At 59.8% G+C, this 24741-nt stretch overlaps 1 protein-coding gene across 11 annotated transcripts in view; it reads left to right on the forward strand.

The window, feature by feature from the left end:
- The window catches only part of MCF2L (MCF.2 cell line derived transforming sequence like), a 132205-nt gene that overhangs the window by 47900 nt on the left and 59564 nt on the right, over positions 1 to 24741 (forward strand). The window contains exon 3 of one of the 11 annotated variants that reach the window (XM_053218058.1): positions 35 to 368. The exons of 8 other annotated variants lie outside the window; for them this stretch is intronic. In XM_053218058.1, coding sequence (XP_053074033.1) covers positions 224 to 368 — 145 coding nt within the window. In that variant the 5' untranslated portion in view covers positions 35 to 223. Of the gene's footprint in view, positions 1 to 34; positions 369 to 414; positions 3280 to 18086; positions 18317 to 24741 lie in introns of those variants that run through there. 2 more of the 11 variants (XM_053218061.1, XM_027065255.2) reach the window with 2 other exon arrangements.

A 24741-nucleotide genomic window follows, 5' to 3' on the forward strand; every position in this document is an offset into this window, starting at 1 on the left:
CTGAGAGCCGGTTGGACGCTCTGTTGTTCCTTAGGACTCGGCAAACCCAAGGTCACTGGAGGTCGCCTGCCCAGCTCAGCGTGCAGCGCGGGGTGGGGTGCCCTCCCCCACTGCCAGTGCCCGCCCACCGCGGACCGTCTGCAGAAGAGAACTGCAGGGCAAGGGAACTGTGCCCTGTGGAATCGAAGCCCCCGCTGCCGTGCGCGTCCCTGGAGAAAACGTGATGGCCGCGAAGGGAACTTCTCGGGGGACCCCCGGGGGGCCCCAGCGTCGGCTCTGGCTGCTGCCTCGGAGACGCCGGGGGACCTCGAGGCGCCCACAGCCTGTTGAGGCGGGACGGGGTGGCACCACCCGGGACGCAGGAGCAGGTACGGGGTCCCTTCTGCCGGTGGGCACCTCCCTGTACGTGTCACTGGGACGCGTGCCCCTTGAAGTACTTGGGAGGTTGGAGATGATGCATCGGGCTGTCTCACTGAAGCCGGACTGTGGGTCCGGCTTTACTTGGTTTACTGTCTTCTGCTTTTGAGGAGTGTGGGCTCCTGAGTCTCTGCTTCGGCCATGGTGGCAGGCGGGACGTGCTTGTGCCCTGCCCTTGTGTGCCCTTGTGTGCCCTGCCCTTGCGGTCTGAGGGGCATCCTGCCCTGGCATCCATCCCCGGCAGCCTCCAGTGCTCCCTCCCCTGCAGCCAGAGCCTAGGCTGTCCCCAAGGGGGCTTCTCTCAGAGGAAGGTGTGGGAATTCTCCTGGGTCTCAACATAACGTCCATGCAGGCTGACCTCCACCAGAGCCTGGTGTGCTGACAGCTGGGGCTGGAGGAGGGAACCTGTCCCTCATTTCTGTCCTTTCTCCCGGAGACCGGGAAGCCTGAGCTTTGCTGTTGACCTTGGGGCAGCAGCTGACTGCGGCATCGGGCACCTTGTCAGGCATCAGATGCCCTTGATGTCTAAGGTGAACGATGCCAGAAGTAACAAAGCTAGCCCAACATGTCCCCTGGTTTGGGGGCCCCACGGCTCCTCCCTGGTGGGGAGTAGGAGCCTCACTCTGGCCCATTAGGGTCCCAAGAGGATGGGAGAAGCTGGTGCATAAAACTGCAGGGCTGAGGGCCTGGCCCTGGTGTGGCTGGTGGCCACAGGATAGTCTCAGCCCTGGTGTGGCTGGTGGCCGCAGGGCGGGCTCGGCTGTGACCAGACAGCCTCCCTCAGTTTCTCTTTGGGGAAGGACGGAGCCCACACACTGAAAGCCTGATGGCCTCTGCTTCTCGGCTGTCACTCCCAGCTCACCTGCATCCGTGCACATGTTCAGGGTTAAAATAACAGGTCCTCGACTTTCTGGTGGATGCTGCCGACTCTGAGGAGTGAGTGGGGTCGTCACGAGGGGCCGTGTGGACCCCTGCCCCAGCCTGGCACATGTTTGGGCCCCTCCTGACCCCCTCCCAAGCCCACTGTCTAGAGGTCATCGGATGTGGGCTCACAGGGGTCCCCGAGTTTTCTGACCAGACTGGCCTCGGAGGACCTGCTCTCTGAGAACCCCCAACTCTGAAGGACTGAATTAACATCCAACCCCTGGAGGCCCCATGGGGGAGGGTGATGTGGGGCCTGAGCCTGCCCCCCCCCACAATAGCCAGGTGACCCAGATGGTGAGGTCAGTGCTGCAGCGATGTCTGCTCAGGGTGCCCGGTGGGGTGCTGACCCGAGAGGCTTCTCCACCAGCCCTAGTGCCCACGAGAGGCTGAGTGTGCCGGCTCATACTGGCACCAAGTTGGATGATGGGCAGTTAGGTGCTGAGTCCTGGGTCCTGGCGTTCAAAGAAGAGTGGGGGGTGCTAAGGAAAAGCCCGAGTTCCCTGAAAGTAGCTCTAAGGGACACCCAGCACTGGGGGACGTGTGCATTGGTACTTGGCTACGGTGTCTGCTGGGTCTTGCCCGTAATGGCTTTCAGAAGAGCCAGATCTGCAAACCTGGCTCTCAACTCTTCCAGAGCTCCAGGAAGCAGAGCGCCGTGCTCTCTGACTCCCCAGACCACCCAGGTGAGATCAGCCAAGACCCGTGAAAATGAGGAGAGAGCGTGTGGTTTTGTTTAAAGTGTGTTTATCAGAGGAAATACTTGTACTGAGATGCTTCCTTATGGGCTGTGGTCAGACTGGCTGGTAAGGACAGGTTTCTTGCTCTAAAGAAATCTGGCGATTCGTATTATTTTCATCATTGTAAACTTCAGGCAACTTGGTTGAAGTCACTGCTTCCGGCGCCTCGCCCCAACTCTCCGTCTTCCACCAGCCTGCTTGGGGACAGCTTGGCTCAGGCCTGGGGACAGTTCTGGGACCTGACGCATCTGGGTCTTTGTGGCGTCTTGATCCTGGACACCCACAGCTGCTTACCCCCAGCCCCACTGTCTAGCTGGCTTGGACTGCCTCGCTGGCCCAGGTGTGTGGACTCTGTCCACTGCCATGGTCCCTGAACAGAGTGAGGGGGAGGGGTGCCTTACCCCGTCCCTGTGGAGCTCCGTGCGGTAGTCAGGGCTGTGACGGTGGCACGAGGCAGCCCATGCCCCCCTGGATTCTGAGAGAGCATCTCCAGGTGGGGACTCAGGCGTCACACCCCAGATCTGTTAGAGACCCACAGGCTGGGAACAGAAGGCTGGTCAGGGCGACCTTGTCTCTGTGGTCCTCACCTCCCTTTCAGCAAATATGGCCTCCGCCTCTGTTTGTTCCCAAACATCGTCACCTGTGTCAGGAGCATCGGACCTTATCAGGTGGAAGAAGGTGGTGGTGTAGGGCTGCTCTGGGCATCTTGTCCTGTGTGGTGCTCCCAGCATGCACACATCTCTCTGCCAGCAGGTGGGCCCTCCTTGCATCTGACCTTCCTGTCACCTCCACAAAAGCTCAGGGAAGTCACGCCGGCAGAGCTGTCCCTTGTCCCTGAACTGAGGCCAAGACAGGCCGGGACGTTCCTTCCTCCTTGGGCCGCCAGAGCCGGCCGGCCGGGGTCCGTGTGTACTTACGCAGGGTGGGGTGAGCAGATGTGAGCCTGTGGGAAGGTAATCACCCTTCAGTGTTTTGTCTCTGTTCATGGGTGAAACGGAAGTAAAAAGTCAGCTGGTCCCTCACGCAGATTTTAGGGAGCAAAGTTCAGTGGGAGAGGCTGGCGGGTGAGCAGGGAAGGCGGCAGAACCGGGAACAGGGACAGCCATGGGGGACAGAAGCGCGGCCCGAATCTCCGTGGCAGAGATGAAAAGCTATTACGTCTATTCTGAGTGGTGCTCCTGGCTGCTGTCTGTCGCTGAGGGTGAGTCCCTGGATCCCATCAGCCACCACCTGTTGGGGTCGCGCCCAGCGCTCCTGGCTTTGGTGGCCGTGGTGTGATGCAGTAGCCGTGCCTCCTGGAGACGGTTCCACACCTCCCGTGGTGAAGGGGGGACGTCCTGTGAGTCTCAAGCAGGTACCCGTGGGGCTCAGAACAGTGCAGGGAATGGGTGTAACGAGTAGGTGAGCCTTTCATCCAAAGTTATCATCAGACAGCTCTGAGTCATGCCCTCTGCTACCAAAAGCCAGGGACATCCCTGTGTCTAGAGGGTCAACTCCACGGCTGGCCCGAACTGGACAGCAGGGAGCGTGGCCAGCACCAGGCCCATCAGAGCCAAGCTGGGCCTCGTTTGGGGGGCGCTCCATGTGCAGGGGTCCACACGCTCCATGCAAACAGAACAAAAGCCTCCAGCTACTTGGTGTTGATTATGCCCCGACGAAGTGACACCCAGGGTGACCTACGGGAAGGTCAACTGTGCTGTAGTTGAAATGCAGTTTGGTGACACTTAAGGTGCTTCCATGGTCGGCTCCGGGGAGCTGCAGAGTCCAGTGAATGCCCCTGGAGCCCTGGCCATGCACCGGGGCTGAGCAGGTGTCCTGTCTGGAGTGGGGCTCCTCCTCCACTTGCCCCTGAAGCTCACGAAACCGGCCGCATGTGAATCACATGGTTTCTTTACTGGCCCATCTTGTCTGTGAGGACAGATCTGTGGTGTCCCTGTGACCAGGCTGGGAGGAGGGATCACAGCTCCATGAAGACAGGACGTTCAGATGTTTACCAGGCCCTTCGTGTGGCCCAGGGTTCGCGTTCTCATCCTCTGATGGAGAGCTTTGTGGTCAAGTCTGTGCCTTGGTGTCTCCTGTGAACAATACCTTCTTTACCACTGAGGATGGCCAGGCAGTAGTTGTCCGAAACAACATCGTGTTTCGGACTAGGGGCTGTCGGGAGTGTGGGCACCAGCGGGTGATATGTGTAGGTGCTTGGATTTGCTGCAGGACCCACAGTTGGTTCTGTTGGTCTTGTTTCTGTGACAGTGGGGATGGCGCCAAGCCAGACAGCCCGGTGGTGGCCCCCCCCTGAGGACCCCCAGGAAGGCCAGCATGGCTCAGCTCAGAGAGGGGCTTGGCCCCTGGGCTGATCTGTTTATACAATAATCACATGCTCCTCCCCGCAGGGAAACTGAGGCTGAGTGAGGGTTGAAGCTTCCAACAGGGGCTGCCCCTGGAGGGGGCAGGTGGGGGGCAGGTGGGGGCCGTGGGGCAGTTGAGTGGCTGCCACTGGAGGGGGGCAAGTGGGAGGTGGGTGGGGCCAGGTGGAGGGGGCAGGTAGGGGGCTGCCACTGGAGGGGGCCAGGTGGGAGCCAGGTGGGAAGGAAGCTTTGGAGGCAGGGTCTCCCCACCAGCCCCTGCAGACTTCCTAGAAGCTCCTTTGTGTGCACACTGGGCCGTCCCTCCTGCACCAGAGGCAGATGCCCCCAGCCCACCTGCGTGATGTCAGTCCCAGGGCAGAGTTTCTGCTTTGTTCTCAGCCCTTTTCCTCTCCATTTTCACTCCACATCCGGATTCCCCTCCCGGTCGCCCCCACGCCACGGTTCCTGTGACCGAGAGCGGCGCCTTGACGAAGTGGTGGCCTGGACCCAGGGCCACGACCCTGCCCTTCCCACCTCTCGGCCCACAGCTCTGGCCTGGACTCAGAGTGGAGTCAGGGCTGCAGGACAGGAGTCACCCTCCTGGAGCCCTGGGGGCATGGCCGAGGGACATCTGTGCAGTATGTGGGAGCCCAGCCCGACAGAGCGTCCCCCAAAGGTGCTGTAAGGCGGGGCGGTGGGGGGCTGTGCCTTTCCGGGGACACAGTTGCTCTGAGGACACAGACGTGCCAGCGTGTGTGACAGCGTGGTGTCTGCACTTGGACGGGATTCCCCAGCAAACCTTGTCACCAGCGCCTGGGGAGGGGGGGGACCCAGTGGGGCACAGTGGTGACCTTGTGCTCTTTGGGGAGGAAGATGGGGCTCTGAGCAGACCGTGTCTGGAAGAGGGTCGCAGGCGAGCATATACCGAGGGTGATGCTTCTGTTCGGGGCGGGGGGCCCCACCCGGTCTGTCGCGATTCAGAGGAAACAAGCTGACGTCTGTCAGCACGTGCATCGTTTGCTCTGTGGGTATGGTTGCCTCTGCCTGGGGTGTAGGGCACTTTGCATGCAGTGTCTACTTGATTCGCTCTTCCCTCACACCGTGTGGAGCAGAAGGGTCAAGTTAGCGCCTTCCACAGGTGGGCATTAGCCCTTCCTGCATGGCCCTGCATGTGCGTGCGTGTGGTGGCACGCTGGCGGGCCCCAGAAGACCCCACAGACGACTTTCTGCAGCGGCAGGAGATCAAGGTCAGTGTCTGGATTCATCATTCGCTCATGGGCTCCGTGTGACATGCAAAGGGACTCGTAATTCAGGGACATTTTCTTGGGCCACATCAACCTGGGGCGTGGTCAGAGCTGTAGGAAGCCTGGTCCATACTGGCAGCAGCGTGGGTGACGAAGCCCCTCTTTGTCACCGTCCTATGTTGAGAAAGACCTAGAGGTTCCGTTACCGTGCTGGCAACACCCGTGTGAATCCTGGCATGCGATGGTTGCTCTGAACCCTGCAAGGTGTGTGGGCCGGGGGCAGGTTCCTCAGGAACAACACGCTAAGAAAAAACGACAGATGCTCATCCTGCACGTGGACCCAGACCAGTTGGGGCGGGAAGCCATGGCCACGGCCGCCCGTTTGCACTTTCCTTCAAAATACTGTGAACTGTTTGTTCTTGCGAAGAAACCTTAATTTTCCAAGATTGCCTGAAAGAGGTGCCTGAGTACTCACCTCACCGTGACGCCTCCACAGGAGCGAGTTCTCAGAAAAATAAAAGGTTTTCTGGGTGAAGCTAAGAACAAAAGCGTAAACAAAACGTTTCAAGGCCTGAGAAGCACTCTCGTTCATGCCCGCGCAGCAGGTAGGGTCCCCCGCGCCAGGCCGAGGCTCCGTGCTACAGTGAAAGCGTGTGCATCAGGCTGCACAGTCTCTGTGCAGGCCAGGGCTGGGAGAGCCCGCCTGGGGAACCGACCAGCTGCGGGCAGAGACGTCCATCTGGGGGAGGAGACTCCTGCACACCCACCCCATCCCCATGTGATGGTTGACAGGGTCGGGCCGGCAGCTGCGGGGAGGGGGCTGGAGGTGTGCTCACTCCAGGACACACAGTCTGAGCAGCACCTGACAGCGAGCCGGGCGTTGGCACAGGACTGGGGTGAGTCCCCGAGACAGGCGGGCCAGCGGCCTTCCTCTCCGCCTCCTCGTGCTCCACAGCGGGCTGTCCAATTCCCCAATCTCGGCACATTTTCCTGAATGACACCAGCACCTTTCAGACACGTTTTCAGTTGCAGTGTCCATCCCGTGGTGAAATCAAAGCAGAGTTTTTTTAGCATGATTTCATTAGAATGTTGGAAATTGGACCAGAAGCTGTTGAGCATTCCAGAAATCTGCCAGATAGTTGTGAACGGATTAGGTGAGAAAGGCATCCAACATGTGATGGCTGAAATGAAATTTGCATTTTTTTAAATGAAATTTATTGTCAAACTGGTTTCCATATAACACCCAGTGCTCATCCCAACAGGTGCCCTCCTCAATGCCCATCACCCACCCTCCCCTCCCTCCCACCCCCATCAACCCTCAGATTGTTCTCAGTTTTTAAGAGTCTCTTATGGTTTGCCTCCCTCCCTCTCTAACTTTTTTTTTCCTTCCCCTCCCCCATGGTCTTCTGTTAAGTTTCTCAGGATCCACATAAGAGTGAAAACACATGGTATCTGTCTTTCTCTGTATGACTTATTTCACTTAGCATCACACTCTCCAGTTCCATCCACGTTGCTACAAAAGGCCATATTTCATTCTTTCTCATTATTGCCACATAGTATTCCGTTGTGTATATAAACCACAATTTCTTTATCCATTCATCAGTTGATGGACATTTAGGCTCTTTCCATAATTTGGCTATTGTTGAGAGTGCTGCTATAAACATTGGGGTACAAGTGCCCCTATGCATCAGTACTCCTGTATCCCTTGGGTAAATTCCTAGCAGTGCTATTGCTGGGTCATAGGGTAGGTCTATTTTTAATTTTTTGAGGAACCTCCACACTGTTTTCCAGAGCGGCTGCACCAGTTTACATTCCCACCAACAGTGCAAGAGTGTTCTCATTTCTCCACATCCTCACCAGCATCTATTGTCTCCTGATTTGTTCATTTTGGCCACTCTGACTGGCATGAGGTGGTATCTGAGTGTGGTTTTGATTTGTATTTCCCCATTGAGGAGCAACGTTGAGCATCTTTCCTGATGAATATGGTTGCAAAAATTCTCAACAAGATACTAGCAAATCGAATTCAACAGCATATAAAAAGGATTATTCACCATGATCAAGTGGGATTCATTCCCGGGCTGCAGGTCTGGTTCAATATTCACAAATCGATCAATCTGATCCATCACATTAATAAAAGAAAAGAACCATATGATCCTGTCAATCAATGCAGAAAAAGCATTTGACGAAATTCAGCATCCTTTCATAATAAAACCCTCAAGAAAGTCAGGATAGAAGGAACACACTTAAACATCATAAAAGCCATTTATGAAAAGCCCACAGCTAACATCATCCTCAATGGGGAAAAACTGAGAGCTTTTTCCCTGAGATCAGGAACACGACAGGGATGTCCACTCTCACCGCTGTTGTTTAACATAGTGTTGGAAGTTCTAGCATCAGCAACCAGAAAACAAAAGGAAATCAAAGGCATCAAAATTGACAACGATGAAGTTAAGCTTTCACTTTTTGCAGATGACATGATATTATACATGGAAAATCTGATAGACTCCACCAAAAGTCTGTAAGAACTGATACATGAATTTAGCAAAGTTGCAGGATTCAAAATCAATGTACAGAAATCAGTTGCATTCTTATACACTAACAATGAAGCAACAGAAAGACAAATAAAGAAACTGATCCCATTCACAATTGTACCAAGAATCATAAAATACCTAGGAATAAACCTAACCAAAGATGCAAAAGATCTGTATGCTGAAAACTATAGAAAGCTTATGAAGGAAATTGAAGAAGGTATAAAGAAATGGAAAAACATTCCGTGCTCATGGATTGGAAGAAGAAATATTGTTAAAATGTCAATACTACCTAAAGCTATCTACACATTCAATGCAATCCCAGTCAAAATTGCACTGGCATTCTTCTCGAAGCTAGAACAATCCTACAATTTGTATTGCACCACAAACGACCCCGAATAGCCAAAGTCAAGTTGAAGAAGAAAACCAAAGCAGGAAGGATCACAATGCCAGATTTTAGCCTCTACCACAAAGCTGTAATCATCAAGACAGAATGGTATTGGCACAAAAACAGACACATAGACCAATGGAATCAAATAGAGACTCCAGAATTGGACCCACAAACATATGGGCAACTAATCTTTGACAAAGCAGGAAAGAGCATCCAATGGAAAAAAAGTCTCTTCAGCAAGTGGTGCTGGGAGAACTGGACAGCAGCATGCCAAAGGATGAAACTAGACCACTTTCTTACACCATTTACAGAAATTTGCATTTTAAACGTTCATGAGGCTTTTGCTTTTCCTGCCCAGCCAGTGAGCTGGGCGATGGGCCGGAGCCCTGCAGGCCTTCGGTGACCAGAGTAACTTGTATCCGGTTGGGGTCTGCTGTGTTGTGGCTGCGACCACAAGCCCCCACCTTGGCCAACATTTGGGACTTAAGGCCACGAGTGCTGTTTGTTACTTTTTATTTTGTACACACTGTACTAATCTCATGGTATTTAAAATAATTCCTTAACCAAGGACAGCATCACCTTTTATTACTAGAAACCAGTGTGCCCTTAAGAATAACCTGCATTGTTGCCACAAAGCCAGTGTGAGCACATCCAACCCGTCTGTCCCCCTGTTAGCATCGGGCTTCGCTCCTCGTGGGCAGATGTGGGGAATAAGCGTGACTCCTTACAGGAAGGTGTGGAGCTCACGTGGAGCCGTCGAACGTGGTACAAGACGCCTTCTCAGCCGGGTCTCTTTTGTGGAACAGACATAGAACCTTCTAGTGTTGGATTTGGGGGGCACTTACTTTGTTCACCACTGCCCTTAACACTCCATTAATCAATCTACGTTGACCGTCCCACACGTTTATCGTAAATCAGCACAACATCAATAACACCAAAAAGTTCATTTATGCTCTGACATCAAGAGCACGGATTTTCCATTATATTTGAGCAACCCCAGCAGCCACGCCATGACTCAGGACTCCCAGGACGTCACCACGCGCCACAATGGAGTGCCCCGGGTCACCGCCAGGGCCCTCGAAAGCCGAGCTCCGAGAGATAAAAGGGGGCACTTTCCATCCACCACTGACATTAATCTCATGTCTGCAGAGCGCTTAGGCCCAGCACAAATCCTGAGATGCTCCCAACCTGGCCTTGTTTCGTCTGCACCAGTGCACTGAGCGTCAGGCTGAGCTCAGGTCCTGTAAAGACCAGGGGTCAGGGCGGCTCATGGTTGTGAGGAGGCCTATGGTCTCTGGTGGCTGCCCGGTGACACGGGGTAGGACGTCCAGGAAGAGGAGCATACGTGTTAATATGAACGCGGGAGCAGAGAGCAGATGGGTGGTTCACGGAACCCCGGGCAGTGGCCACAGAGGCAGATGGGGGTTCAGTCCAGGATCTTGACTCCAACCAGAGACACAGGACTTCAAGCGGCTGTGTGTGTGGCAGTGGGGTGGGGTGGGGTGGGAAGCAGAACCTGGGACAGTGCAGGCCACAGAAGTGAGGCTCTGAGCCACGGTGGTAGCATAGGTGCCACTGGGCAAAGTGCTGGGAGGAGGGACAGGGCTTGAGTGTTTTATGGGGGACAGAGGAGAAGCCATTGAAGGAGACAGACGTCAGAGGAGGTGAGATGAGGTGAGGGAGCCCTGCTGTAGCCCCCAAAATGCCCGTGACAATAGGGACGTGGGTCTGAAGGGCAGCAGGCCATCCTCACTGGTGAGTCACAAACACCTCACGAATGGCTTCAAGTCAGAAGGCGCGTTGGCTCTGCCGGAGATCTTTGCCTTAGCAGGAGCAGGGGCCAGGTGAGGACAGTGGGGAGCACGGGCCATCAGCGTGTGTGCAAGTCTCATGCCTCTGAATAAAAATAGACACGTGGGGCGCCTGGGTGGCTCAGTCAGTTGTGCGTCCGACTTCAGCTCAGGTCATGATCTCGCGGTCCGTGAGTTTGAGCCCCGCATCAGGCTCTGTGCTGATGGCTCGGAGCCTGGAGCCTGTTCGGATTCTGTGTCTCCCTCTCTCTCTGCCCCTCCCCCATTCATGCTCTCTTTCTGTCTCAAAAATAAATAAACGTTACAAAAAATTTAAAAATACACATGAAACACAGAACAGCAACAGAGACATGGCTTCACTGACATAGAAAAGGGAGTGTGATGTGGCCACGGGGAGGCCTGGCGTGGCCAGCAGGGGCACTAGGCCCACGGGTCTCTGCACTGCTTCCCACGACTGTGTGTGGGTCTACCATGATCTCCAAGTAAAAGCCTAATTTAACAGAGGTAAGAGACCTTTGGGAGCTTCTGATCTGGGGCCGGCCTCCTTCTGTCCATCCCTGCTGTGGGAAGCCTCGGGAATTCTGCTTCCCCCAGTCCGCCACCTGCCCCTTCCCGGGCACCTGTCTGTTGGACCACAGCTATTTTGTGCCTCACAGTTGTCTGAAAGTAAAGGGGGACCTCAGATTTCTGGAATGAAACAAGGACCCTCTGGGATGATTAACCACTTCTAGAAGCCTTGGAAGGAGGTTCTGGATGCGATAGGTCCTTCAGTCCTGCCTGGGAATGCAGTCTCCCGAGAAGCTGCTGGGTGCCCACACTCGGGACCCCGCACAGGGTCAGGGGCCTCTGCTTAGCATCCCAGAAAGATAAACTGGCCGGGTTGAAACAGTGACAGCACAGGGACAAAGAAGTCTGGGGTCAAGACTGGGATGGTCTTTCAAGGGTTGAACCGAGTCTATGAAGAAAGTAGAGTTAACCATCAGTGGAGTGCAACCCAGAGAGAGAAAACAGGGATATGAGTGGGGGCTTGGGCTGAAAACAGGAGTCATGGCCCTGACTATAACCAGCTACAGGGCTCCAGGGTGTCCAGGGAACACTGGGAAATGCAAGAGTCCCTGCAGCCTGAGGTGGCTAGACCCCTCGGATGGGTCCTGGACCCCCCTGCCACCTCCCTTCCCGGCAGGTGCAGGGACATGCCGGCAGGGACAACTGCGTCAGGTCTGGTGGGTGTGCCTGTGGCCAGAACCCTCCCTGCCATGGTTCCAGACATCCTTCCGTCCACCCGTCTGCCCGAGGAGCGGCTCGACTTGTCCCACTGCTTGGGGATGTGGGACCCTAGGCCAGAACCCCCACCACACCCTTTGTCTCAGGACGAGGTCAGGCCTCTGAACAGGTCTCTGTTCTCTGGGGAGCCTCTGCCAGGGCCCGAGGGCAGCTGCTCCCCCCCACTGTGCGGACAGCCCGCTCCATCTGAGTCCAGCTGGCATGGGCCCCTGAGCCTTGGTGCCATCTGGAGCCCGCAGGCCTCGTTCCTCGCTGTGTGCTGAGGCAGAGGCTCAGTCTTCCCATCCACAAGGTGGGAGCAACGGTGCAGGGCCCTGCAGTTTGCCCAAGGCCAGTCTCAGGGATGCCCAGCCCCCGTCTTCTGTCTTCATGCCACTCAGTGTCGGCTGCCCTGGGTGGGTCGGGGGGGGGGGCCTGCCTGCTCCTGGGGTGAAGGGTGGGGTCCCTGCACCTGGCGCTTGGTGCTTCAGTCTCCCCGCTAACTGCTAACTGCAGCTGCTTGGAGACTGCGCTCCATGGAGAGAAGACCGCTGGCAATCCAGGGGCAGAGCCCAGGGCCAGGCTCGGGGACCACCACACCTTGTCCTTGTCACTGTCCCCTGTCAGAGCGCAGGCCACCTGTTTTGTTTAAGACTCTGACCTTAATGACTCATCCCTCCAGGTCATTGCAGGGCTGCAGCCAGCTGCCAGCAGCCCCACCCCGGGCCCCACCTATGACCCCAGGAGGGAGAACAGGAGGTGGGGGGTGGGAGGAACTCTGAGCCCACAGCCCATCACAGGCACCTTGGCTCAGACCCTAGCGGCCTTCCCATGCCCTGGCGGTGGGGCTGCTGGGATGCAGGATGGGGTCCGGGGAGGCTGCACCCTGTCTGTCACCTGGGACAGGTGGGCAGCAGCAAAGGTGCTGGTCCTGGAACACGGGGCTGGTGACCCCCGAGGCGGCAGACGCGGCCCACGGCCCCTGCCATCCTGGGCACTCCCTGAGTGACTGAGGCAGTTCCAGGTCTCGGGTGTGCTCCCAGACCCAGCCACACGGTGCAGACTCCTGTCCTGTCTGCACACCCAGACCCCTACCCTGGCCCTCTTCCCGTGGAACCTCTGAGCCCCGGGCCGTGCCTCCCTCCTCCCTCTCCGGGTGTCCCTCCTGAGGGGCCCTTGATGCCACATCTGTCCCCCCACGTGCTGTCTCATGTCCGGTCCGGACCCCTTCCTCAGATGCAGATGCCATACCTATGGGTGTAGGCCCCTTGGCGCCCGCCCCGAGCCTCCAGTGGGCGCCAACACCTGGGTGCAGCAGCCCTAGGTCCTGGCTCCTGTGGGCGAGGCCTGGCCTGCCTCTCAGCTGCTCCTGCCTCTCCCACCGCCCCCACGAAACTCAGGCTCAGCCCATCAGACACGCCTGGCCCCACTCCTGTGTACCACGGGGTCACCTACCAAGCCCCTCCACGGAGGAGCCTGACCCCGGCTCGGTGGCCGGGTTGGAATCCAGGACTCCCTTTGGGAGCCTCGGTGGGTCCCGAGCCCCCGGCCATCATGGTCCAGAGTGTGTCAGTCACCTCTGCGCACCCTCCGACCTCTGGCACACACCACACGCCACCTGTGTCCTCCTGACGGTGGGGGGACACGGCTGCCTTTCCTGTCTGGGGTGGGAAGCACTGAGTCAGGCGGGCGGTGCCCTGAGCCGCCATCTGAATGCCGCACGCCCTCTGCCCGACACCCCCAGCTCCCCGGGGCGAGGCCGACTTGCTCCCAGACCCACGGGCGTCTCGTGGAAGGACTCTCCCTGACGGTGTCCATGCCTATGGTGGCATTTTAATCAACCTGAGGCTCCAGCTGTGTTTGTGTGTACCCGGCCCCAGCGCCCGCCCGGATTTGTTAGGTGTGTGGAGAGAAGTTGTTGATCCAGGAGGAGGAGGACGAGGCTCCCACCAGCTCACCCCAGGTCACAGCCTGTGCCCTCGGGAGGGGAGTGATGGCACCTGGGTCCCAGGCCACGCCTGGACGAGGGGAAGCCCATGGCAGATGTGATGATGGCTGCAGCTCGTGGGTTTGTTTTTCCAATGAGCCAAAGAGAGCCTTCCAGTTCAGCTTGAGGAGACCGGGCCGGGGGCCACTGGGCACCTGGTGTTGGCTCCAGGACCTTCAGGGGGTGGAGTCCCAGCCAGGGCACCCGGTGCTCACTGGCGACCCCCTCTGGGCCTGGCAGAAGTGCAGTGAAGTGTGAGACTGGTGTGTAAGAGGAAGGGCAGCTGAGGGCCGCATCAGGGTGGGGTGCCCGCGTGCCTGATGGGGCTTCGCTGTCCTCAGCTGACGGGGTTACCAGAGCCGGTTTGAAGTCAGAAGGAAGGGCAGCCTGAGAGAAAGAGAGAGGAACAGTTGGGGGGTGCCCAGAACAGCACCATTGCAGGAGAAGCAGCGGGTTCGAGGGCAAGAAGGACAGGGATAGAAGGATCCAGCCGAGCCAAAGGAGGGCAGGGGTGCAGGGGGTTAGGAAGGCAGGAGGGGGGCTCCAGAAGGGGATGGGAGAAGGGCTGGGGGCTGGGGGCTGGGGGGAGGGGCCTCAGGAGGAAGACAGTAGCCTGAGTACACAGCAGCCATGGTGTCCAGCTTCCCCGGCTGCCCCAGTGGAGCAGACACCTGCCTGCCTGGGTTGCTGTGGTGACGAGACAAGGCAGGTAGTGAGGGAGGTGCTGTGCTCTGGATGCAGGAAGCAGCGGCCCCCCCCTCCCCCCGCCGGCATCTGGCAGAAACTGGCGGGAGCCACTCTTTGGCCCTGTTCCCTGCACCGTTGCTGGGAAGGTCATGCAGATGCACCTGTAAGGTTAAAGGGACAAGGGTTTGCCCACAAGGAGACTGCTCCGTGCCAGGCTTAGCTTTTCCTGCACCCCTGGATGGGGAAGGAGTGACGCCTGCACGGACCAGTCAGGTGCAGCCGCGGAAGGACCGTGAGCGCTGGGCCCACTGGTCCTCCATACTTGTGTTTCAAGTGCGTGTCGCCTACTCTGGGTGCCAAACGTTACAGATTCTGACTGATCCCGTTGCATTTCCACACATAAACCAGCACGTCCTGTTCGTGGTGACGTACAGTGTCCATCACTCACCTGAGGCTGAGGAGGGAGAGACGGGGCCTCCCTGTCCCCAGGCTTCTCCCCGAGGAAGGGGCACAGAGGACCTGGCCCCAGGAGCCCTCCAGGGAAGACAACGTCGCAGTTGGGCATGTTGCACAGGAAACAGCACAACCTGCCCGGTGAGGCCGCTCACACCCGCCCCATCCAGTTTGCCCCCACCCTCCTGGATTGGCCACTGTCTCTGCCACAGGGCTCCTCCCTCCTCCCCTGACCTGCGAGCACTGTGGGGTGGAACCACATAAGGTTGCCTTTGTTGTTGGTCAGAAAGAGGTGAATACTTGCAAAATCGTCTGGCCCTTGCATCCTGAGGGGAAACCTGTGCCCGACAGCGGGCTTTGTGTGCACAGCTCTGTCCCCAGGCACCCACTGGCCTGCGGTGGCTTCACCGCCTGTCACACAGAGGAAAACACGGAGTGGGCTCTGGGACTCTACCCATTTTTGAGAAAAGTGACTAATACTTGTCATCACCCAATCAGGGTTGATGTCCACAAACCCCTGGCAATGCATCCCAGGGCCAGGCCCCCGCCCCGGGCCATCCTCGGAGGCTCTCATGGCCACAGCCACTGAGCCAGTTCCCAGCTGGCCTCTGGCCCTGGAGACTGGGCAGAAATGCCTGCCTGGCCTCTGGTCCCTACGCCCCTGCCCTGGAAGGCTGGCTCCCCACAGGGTCCCCCAGAGAACACAGCTCTGGGTGCAGGTGAAGCCAGAGGCAGAACCACCAGATCCTGGCTGTTCCTGGTGAGCCTGGTGGGGCCACAGAGGGAGGGGCAGTGGTTCGAGGTGGAGACTGTGGCCAAGAGCCAGGGGCGGGAACCGCGGTGAGCGAGGGGGGCAGTGACCCCGCCACGGGGCGCACATGCCTCCTGGAAGCCGAAACTCCACCCTCGGCCTCCAGGGCGGCGGCAGGCTGGCACGGACAAGGTGACGCACAGAAACCGCCCACACGGCTGTCGCCTCCGCGCCCTCATCACCGGTCCACGCGCCCACCTGTGACCACAGCCACTTAACACACATGTGCCGGGCCTCTGTGGGCACTGGTCGAGCAGCGGGAGGTGAAGTAAGGGAGCTCACCTGGGGGCCGGGCCTCGGGTCAGAGCAGGTGTGAGCGCTTGGGATGCAGGCCATGAGGGCAGGACGGGGCGGGTGTGAGCACCCGGGGGACGTGGGGCCGCAGGGCAAGACGGCGGGTCACCATTCAGGGTGGGTGGGTGAGGGGTGCCCTCAGAGGAGGACGCGTTTGGGGAAAAACTCAAAGCCGGCAATCGACCAACTCTGTGGGTGTTTGGGGCAGAGAGTCCAGCCCAGCCCAGTACTGATTTGGGATTGGTCCTGGCCCTCACGGACAGTGGCCAGGGCTGGGGAAGTAGCTTGCGCACCACGACCCACCTCCGAGCGCTGTCACTTTCCATCCCCATGCCTGCCAGAGCAGCTGGCACACATTTCTGGGATGAACGAATCACGGGTCTGCAGAGGGAAGACGTTCCACCAGCAGCTGCCTCTGAATGCTGTGTCCCGGTTCCAAAGGGACCCGTCTTAGAGCGTGTGCTCGCTTTACGTGAGCCCCAGGACCAGCATTCCGCACGATTGGCAGAGGCACGGGGTGGGGGGTTGCTAGGACCCCGCCTGGAGAGTAAACCAAGAAAATAGGTGCCGTCACAGGTGTGGCCACACACGTGTCCTGAGAACAGTGGCAGGCCTGGAGGGCAGACTGTGGACTTGGTCGGTCGTGAGTCCAATGGTCAGGAGTTGGGGTGGACCTCGGCTGGCTCCGGGCAGCCGTTCTCTCCGACAGGGTGGGAGAAAGGAGGTGGGTGAGCCCAGGAACGGCTATGTGTCCCAGGGTGCAAGACCCCGCTCTTGCCAGGGCCTGGCCCAGCAGGGTGTGGGGAACACTAGGACGGATGCGGGCAAGCATCCTGGGTACAGACGGCCACTAGCCGAGGTCACACCCCCGTGGCTGCTGCCCTCCTGAGAGCACAGCCAGCTGCTGGTGGCACTGAGTGCCTACCGTGGGCCCAGAGGCTGAGGCCTAGGCCACAAGAGCCTGCTGTGGCACCAAAATGGGGGCATGGGGAGGGAGAAGCATCCCTGGAGCCCCTCGCCCCTCCACGTGGCCCTGTCCTCCTCCTGCATAAGTGCCACGTCCCTCCTGGTGGCTGAGCGTCGGGTCTGACACCTTCTTTCTCAGCCCTCCTGTTTGGTTGCCGGTTACTTGCTAGGCACAGCCTCCCTGCATGCTGGACTTCAGGGTGTCCCGCCCAGGCCTGCCCAGCGCTGCGAGGAAGCCGCACCAGGGCCCCGGACAGAGCTAATCCAGCCATGCCGCTGGGGACCCCGGCTAGGGCGATGCCGGTGAGGGCAGCCGCAGAGGCGGCTGAATGGGCTCGGCTCGGAGGAGGCCGGCCCACCGTGCCAGGGGCTTGCACCCTGGTCTGCCTGAACGTCCCCCCACCCTGTCTCTCGGCCAACGCATTAAGCGTCAGTGGGGGAGGCTGGGGAGCAGGAAGGAGGGGATTGGAATTGTCCAGCAGAGACCAGGTCAGTCTGGTCACGTGACAGGAGGGAAGGGGGCGGGTGTGGAGCGGGTGCCGGCAGCTGCCAGTGCAGTGACGGTGCCCCAGTAGCATGACCTTGCGGCCCCTGGGGCCCCGGCTGGTGGGAAAGCGAGTCTGTGACATTACGTTCCAAGGGAGGTTGTGGGGGTACACCCTGCAAATGCCCTGAAGGCTTCTGCCAGAGCTGGTTCCTATCACAAGGCCCCAAACCAGCCCTGCTCCAGCCTGAAGACCCTGCTCCCCAGGGCTGGGGGGCTCCTTGGGCCCCTCCCCTCTTCCTGCCCACAGCCTGGTCCTCAGACATGGCCTCCTGTCACCTGGGAGCTCATTAGCACCAGGCTGGTTGCACCCCCAGCCAGAACCAAACCCACATTTTAACGAGCTCCCCAAGGGCCCCCCCTCCCCGTTATATTTTCCATGTTCTTAGCCCCTGGGGGCGTCTGAGATCTCACCTGCTCAGGACCTGTTCACACACGTGAACATCCGTGCACACACACAGCTCTCCAAGGAGCGGGGGACCAACTGGACAGACAGACTTGGGCAGGCGAGGTGCCCCCCCACCAAGGCCTGGAGGTGCAGACCCTGCCCCGCCCACGGGCTGGGGGCCGACTTAGGCGGGTGTGGGGCCCCCGCAGGGAGGGTGCTGACGGGCGGCAGGGAGGGAGCCGGGGCCGCAGGAGGCTTGCGAGGGGGCTGGGCAGTTCCTGGCTGCGGGCACTTCTAGCAAGCTGCGCGCTGCTGGGGAGCCGGCACCAAGGCCCTGGGGGGCAGGCCGGCTGGTGGCCCCAAAATGGAGCCTTGCCGCCTTCCTTTGTGCGCCCAGGACGGGCGTTCCGGGAGGCAGGCCGCCGCCTCCTGACGCACGTTGGTGGCGACAGCATGACCTTAAGCCGTATCTCCCTGCTGTCGCAGGACATCTCCGGGCTGTGGCTCCTCCTGAAGACCAGCACAGGTGCGTCTGGGCCGTGAGCTGGCGCTAGCTGGGGAAGGTAGGGGGAGAGGCCAGGCCTTCTGCAGAGCCAGCGGCTGGGGGTGGGGGCGTAAGTGGGGTCCAGGCTGGGGCGGAGCCAGTGCAGCTGGGAAGGGAGCTCTGGGGGCGGGGCGGGGGGGGGGTGTCAGGTGCCGCTGTGGGTTTGGAGCCTCAGCCACTGCTCTCCTGCCCTTCTCTCCCTGCCGGGTGTCCCTCTGGAGCCGCGAGCGCTCTGCCGGCTCACCCTGGAAGCTGGAGAGATGGTCCTGAGCCTCCTTTGTTCACGCTTTCCTGTGGACACGCCTGTGCACGCGCGGGAGCCCCAGGGCTTGGAGGGGGGGGGACAGGGCCGCTCCCCTGGAGGCTCTCCCGTGGTGGCCCCAGCCTGTGATGGTGCGCGGCCGCCCTGGCTCTGCGTGGCCCTTTCTCGTCGCACCTGCTCCCGTCAGGGTTACAGGGTTGGCACTTCTGAGACCTGCTGAGGTCCTGAGATCCCTGAGAACAAAGACCCTGGGGAAGGGCCCTGGGTGGCATGGCCACGTCTCCTTGTTGCTGTCCTGAGGACAGAAGAGTGCTCATCCTGAATTTGTCATGAGCACATTTTCAGGCAGGTTCTTCTGACAAAGAGGGACAAAGAATTCATCAGCTGTTTATGGAAATTTAATGAATCAGTCAAATCTTGGCTTGTCAGCGGCAACCGGTAAACATTTGAAGTTTCCAGCTTTATGACGAACACCCTGGGTGTGTGGTGAATGGCTGAGGTCAAGAACGTCCCTGACCCCCAGGACTCGGGGCTCCAACCGCCCAGGCGGCCGTGCGGGAAGGGTTATGGCTCACACGTACACGCGGCAGCAGGTGCTGAGCATGTGGGGAGTCGCCTTTGACTGGGGGCCTCGGCGAGGAGGCCGCAGTCCTGGGGGGGGACGCCGTGTGGGACGCAGCTTGGCCGTGAGCACTCTCAGGGCGCCTGACATGCGTTCTGTCCCCGGAGCCGCCCCAGCGTGGCCTCACCGGCCACCCCAGATGTCCCCTCATTTTCCTAACTAGGGTCTAGTTCTGATTCTTGGAACTTTCTCTCAGAATCCTCGGGGCTGCTCAGACGTGCTGCATTTGTGAGCACGCAGGTGGGGCAGGAGCACGCCGGGCACCTGGCCTGTTGTGACTGAGGGCTGCCCCATCCCTCCTATCTCGGTTTCTACGGACCATTTGCTGTTTCCCCAAAACGAAGGTGCTTGTTGCCCGAGGGAGCAGCTGTTGGTGCGTGGCGGTCCATCCTTGTCCCATGGCGGCTGTGGGCACAGTTCCCGAGGCCACACTCCTCCAGCCCCAGGTCACTGCATGCTGGCTTGGATGGGTGCCTGCTGTTTACCATCTCCCCTCACGTCTGCTCGGGGGAGGCTGGTACTGTCCTGAGTCAACAGGAGACCACGGGGGAGGCCACGGCGTGTCCGGTGTCCCAAGGTGACACAGCTGTCACAGACCAGGCGCCTCCTGGCCTGCCCTCATGACAGCGGTTTCGTGACCCCTCCCTGCCAAAGCCTGACCCACCCCCACCCCTCCGCCCCTCCGTCTCCACCCCTGCCTCCCAGATGCTGTCCCGTGTGTGTGTCCAGTGGGGAGGTGGGGAGGGGCTCCCAGTGGGCCAGCACCTGGAGCACCTGTGCCCTGCTCTGCTGGCCCGGCTGGAGAGAGGCAGCACCCATCCCAAAGGCCATCCTGGCGGAGCCCCAGGGACACGAGATATGCGCCCTCCCATCCACGCCGCCCCGGCCCGCCTGCTCCTGTTTGTTGAGGACGTGTCTTCCGTGAAGCATAAAGCAACTTCCTATTTGCTTTTAGAATTACGGAATTCTTGGTACTTAGAAGGTGGGTGTGGGATTGGGGAGGGCCAGGCCAGGAGCTGCAGGAGGCCCAGCCCAAAGCCAGAGGGAGGGTGGCTGGTGGGCTGTCACACACACCGCTCTGGGACTGACCCTAAGTCAAGGCTTCTGAAGAGTGGGAGACGGTGGTCTGACTCCGTGGATGCGCACGGCTGGCTGTTGGACACATGTGAGGTGGCGCCTCTTCCTCCGCCTCCCCCCCCCACCCCCATCCTCCCCAGCCCTGGACGCTTGCTCAGATCCTCAGGCATCAGCCCATTCGGCCCCTGAGGCCGGGCCACACAACACCCCTCTCCCAGGACACTGTTCCAGGAGCTCGCTGGGCTCAGGGTTCCTGGGGCCCCGGGCACTGGGTCTGCCTCGATGGAATAATCCCAGCCAGAGATAGCTACTGCCCTGTCCTGGGGCCCTCTCCTGGGGCCCCATCCAGGCCACATGAGCAGATTCCTCCGAGGACTTAGTGTAGTCCTGGGACAGCGTGCAATGCTCACCCGCAGGAACATTGCTAATAACAACAGGTCCACAACATCTCATGTCAAGGCACCAGTGAGGGTCCACGGCGTCCCGTGCTGAGGCAACAGTGAGGGTCCTCCCCTTCGATGCAGGAGCTCGCAGGGCGGCTGTCAGCCAGCTCCGGGAGGGGTTGGCTCTCCGTCCGTGGCACCTGTCCCCAGTCAGCCCTGCTTTGGGCTAGCTTGGCTGATGCCTGGCAGGTCTCGTAAGCTTCCCTCAGCCCATCAGCCTGTCCTTGCCCCGAAGACTGACCATGTGGTGTGTTACACTGAGACACCCACGTGGCCACGAGGCCTCCTCGCTGGGCCTGCCACGGCTGCCCCACCTCTGGCCTGAGGGCAAGTCCGGTGATGCTTCCAGCTCGGCAAGGCCCTTGCCATCCCTGCTCTGCGGTCCCCTGGGCCTGGCCACGCGCTGTGGGGGCGGGGACCAGCTCCCGACAGGCTCCCAGGTGCACCGAGTCCTGATTTTGTCCGGGGCTTCACTGTGACACTTGTGTGGAGTCCAGTGGCTTCACAAGCAAACAACACTCTCAGTTCTATGGTTTTCTCCCTCTTCCTCAACATTTGCACCTTAAAATCTGGTGCCAATTACGTCCCCATTGGGTTTCTGATCTGCCCACAGAGCGTGACCAGGAGGCCCTGTAACACTCCTTTCAAGCCTCCCTTGGCCTGAGGCTTGTTTGCGGGGGCCGAGCAGGGAGGTAACGCTCAGCCTCCCAAGCCCCTTGACGGGCTTTGCCCTGGCCATGCGGCAGCAGCATGGGACCAGCGGTGAGCCCACTCTCCTGCCCCTGCCTACGGGTGAGGACAGCCTCCCACCTGGTTCCCAGCTCTGTGGGACATGAACTCCGTGAACATTCCGGGTCCCATCGCTGGTTTCCAAACCGTCACAAGTGCACGCTTTGCCGCAGAGCCAGGGGGCAGTGCAGCCGTCCCTGGAATTAAACACAAGTGTGACCCTTGGATTCACAGGGATTTCAAATTCAGGAAAGTTGAAAGGGAGTTCCTTTCTGATGGTTATCTGTGGTGGGTGGGCGCTGCGTGTGCGCAGGGGTGTGGAGGCCTCGGGCTGCAGGGGCTTCTGGGACAAGTGGCTTGAAAGTGTATCGGCAGCCAGGCCAGCATTCCAGGCAGGATGGGCACCAGATGGTGGCCTCGAGGGGACACCGTGCTGAGGGTGTGAAGGAGGCCCTCGTTTGTGGCAAAAGGACCCCTTCTCAGCTCCAGGTCCCTGGGTCAGAGCTGGCCCCCGGCTGTCAGGAGCCCCCGCCCCGAGCCCACGCCCTGGACCCCAGCTCCACGGCCTCTGGGGAGTGCCTCCCACTCTGCTGCTCTGTGGGGCCGGGACGGAGGGGGCTGTGGCCAGGGCGCGGCAGTGCCGGCTCCCAGACGTCCACCTGCCCAGGCTCTGTGTCTGGGCCCATGTCCCCCATCACCTTTGTGGACCTTACAACAAAACCAGAGATGGAGGGCACAGGCAGGAGTGGCCCAGCTGTGTTTGTGATGACCGTGGGCACAAGAGTTCAGTAAATGGGGCATATTGGTAGATGGGGTCCAGCCACACCACACACTCAAGGCAGCCCGGGAACCGTCGGAAGCTGCCTGGTGTGGCCTCCCTCCCTGCCTGTCCTGTCCTGGCGGCTGGTGAGGTGCCCACCGGCGTGGTTGTGGACCTCCAGCAGGCAGGCAAGGTGTGCTGTCCCGGGAGAGGCCTCTCTAGGGCCGGCACCTACCTCAACCTCCTGTGTCCCTCACACTCAGTCCTAGAAGGATGGAGTGAGCTCATTAGCGCTTCCAGCCCCACTGCCATTTCGCCAACGAGGACGCCCCCGTTTCCTGTTTTTCCTGCCTGCTGTAGGGGTCTGGGGCTGCAGGTTGGGATCGTGCCTGGGAAGCGTGAACAGAGCGGCTGAGCAGGGCAGGGCAGAGCCCCGCGTGACCTGGGTGGCCACACTGGCCCTGAATGTAACCTCCGTTCTGTCCCCACATGTCACAGCTGTCCTCTGCCTTAATCCAGATGCACTCCAGGCTCTAGCACCTTCTACGTCAAGCGCCAGAACCAGACCTGCAGAGGCTGACTCTGTGGGGGGGGGGGGGGGGGCTTTCTCCTCTGACCTCTTGCGGCCTCCCCAGCGTGGAGCTGGCGCCCACCCAGAATGCAGGGAGGACCCACGTGCACCAAGCATGTGAAGACATTTCTTACCCACACAGGGACTTTCCGGGCCAGCAGGGCAGACCCAAGGAATGTTCTGGAATGGTCCAGAGAGGCCCAAGGCGGTGTGAATGCAGGGAGGGCATGTGGCCCTGGGTCTTGCTGTGTTCTGGGGGCCTGGACTCCCCGCAGGTGCGGCGGGAGGGCTTTCACGGGCTGGCCCAGGCAGGGGCGCAGGTGGGCCTGACAGCCGTCACCCGAACACAGACTCTGGGGCTCGGCGAGGACTTGGGGAAGGAGCAGAGGCCGGTGTGCGGCCCGGATGCAGGGCTGCGCCGCGTGGGGCGCTGGGGTCCTTGTCTTCCCGGATGTGGGGTCGGAGCCATGTTAGGCGTTTCCTCCTCTAACGGGGCTGCGGTTGTCAGATCTAGTTCTGAAACAGGGTCTGCAGGGAACGTTCAGGGGTGACTCGGGCACTGCGCTGTGAGCATAGTCCCCCGGCGCCGTCCCGGTGCGCCCGTGCCGCGTATGCGTGTGCACGTGTACGTGTGCGCGTGCGTGAGAGGCTCGGCTACGCGGAGTCGCCCTTTTCCGTGTAGAGCGTCGGTGCTTTCGGGGCGCCAGCCACGGAGTCCTACGCGGGCAGCTGTGACAGCCGCCATCCTTGTCCTCTGCCGCGTGGAAATGAACACCGTCTCCTGTCATTGTGAGGTGTTTTGGGTGACGGCAGCCAAGTGGAAAACGCTCTGAGAGAATTGTGGGGTCCAGCGGCCAGTCCCCTCGCCGGCGAGGGGACCCAGGGCAAGCCGTGCATCCACGAGCGTTGGGAACCACCAAGCACCCCCCGCACGCCAGGCGCCGGGCACGCTAGGAGGGGCCGCTACCGTTGCCCCGGTTGTGCGGACCAACAGCAGCTCAGGAGAAGGAGCGCCTGGGGTCACCATGCCTGCCTCTGCCCGGAAACCGGGGATCCCCGCGCAGGAAGGGTGATGCAGCCAGCAGTCTGCGGCCCCCCGGCCCCCATCACAGAGCGGCTGCCAGGAGGCCGTGCGGGGGGTGAGCAGCTCCACACTCCGCGGTCCCCAGCGGGAACCGTGCACGGTCAGGTGCAGGTGTAGCAGCTGCTCCCAGCTTGGGGCATCGCCGTGCAGCGTGTGTGCGGGCTCAGGGCACAGCGACCACGCGGTCTCCTCCACCGCTGGCGGCGACAGTGTTTACCACCTTGAGTCACAATTCCACTCGGGCTGTGAGAAAAATCGTCAAGAATTACGGGGTGATTTTAAACGCCTCTGGTAATGGCCGGAGGTTGTTTCTCCGACCACTGACACTAGGGTAAGGCACTCACAGAAGCACGTGCGATGAGGACCCCACGGCCTGCCGTCGCTGTGGCCCAGGCCCACCAAGAGGTCCGTCCTCCTGCTGCGGCTCCTTTGAGCCCGTCGCCCAGGCTCACCGCCAGGCGCCTCTAGTAGCACCTCTACTTACCCTGCCCCTGAGAGTCACCCCCACCCCACCCCAGGACAGGCCGCAGAGGAGCTGCACCCCTGCTGCTCCCTTTGAGCTACTGCCCCTAGAATCTGTGCAGTCCTGCTGTGCAGCCTCAGGCAACTCAGTCAGCCTCTCTGTTCATTAGTTTTCTCATCCAACAAATGGGATACTAATGCTCCCACCTCTTGGGGTGACAAACTCATTGATACATGAGGGGTATTTAGTTACCCAGTGACTGACCGCTGTTTCTACAATTAAAGGTGTCCTGTGGGATCCACCAGAAGGTCACGGAGCTGTGCTAGCCAGCCGCTACATTTAAGGAATTCTTCAACGTCTTGTCCTTTCCGCTGCGCTAACGGGTCATAGTGTAGA

The sequence above is a fragment of the Acinonyx jubatus genome, chromosome A1 (genome assembly GCF_027475565.1).
Source record: "Acinonyx jubatus isolate Ajub_Pintada_27869175 chromosome A1, VMU_Ajub_asm_v1.0, whole genome shotgun sequence".
NCBI lineage: Eukaryota > Metazoa > Chordata > Mammalia > Carnivora > Felidae > Acinonyx > Acinonyx jubatus.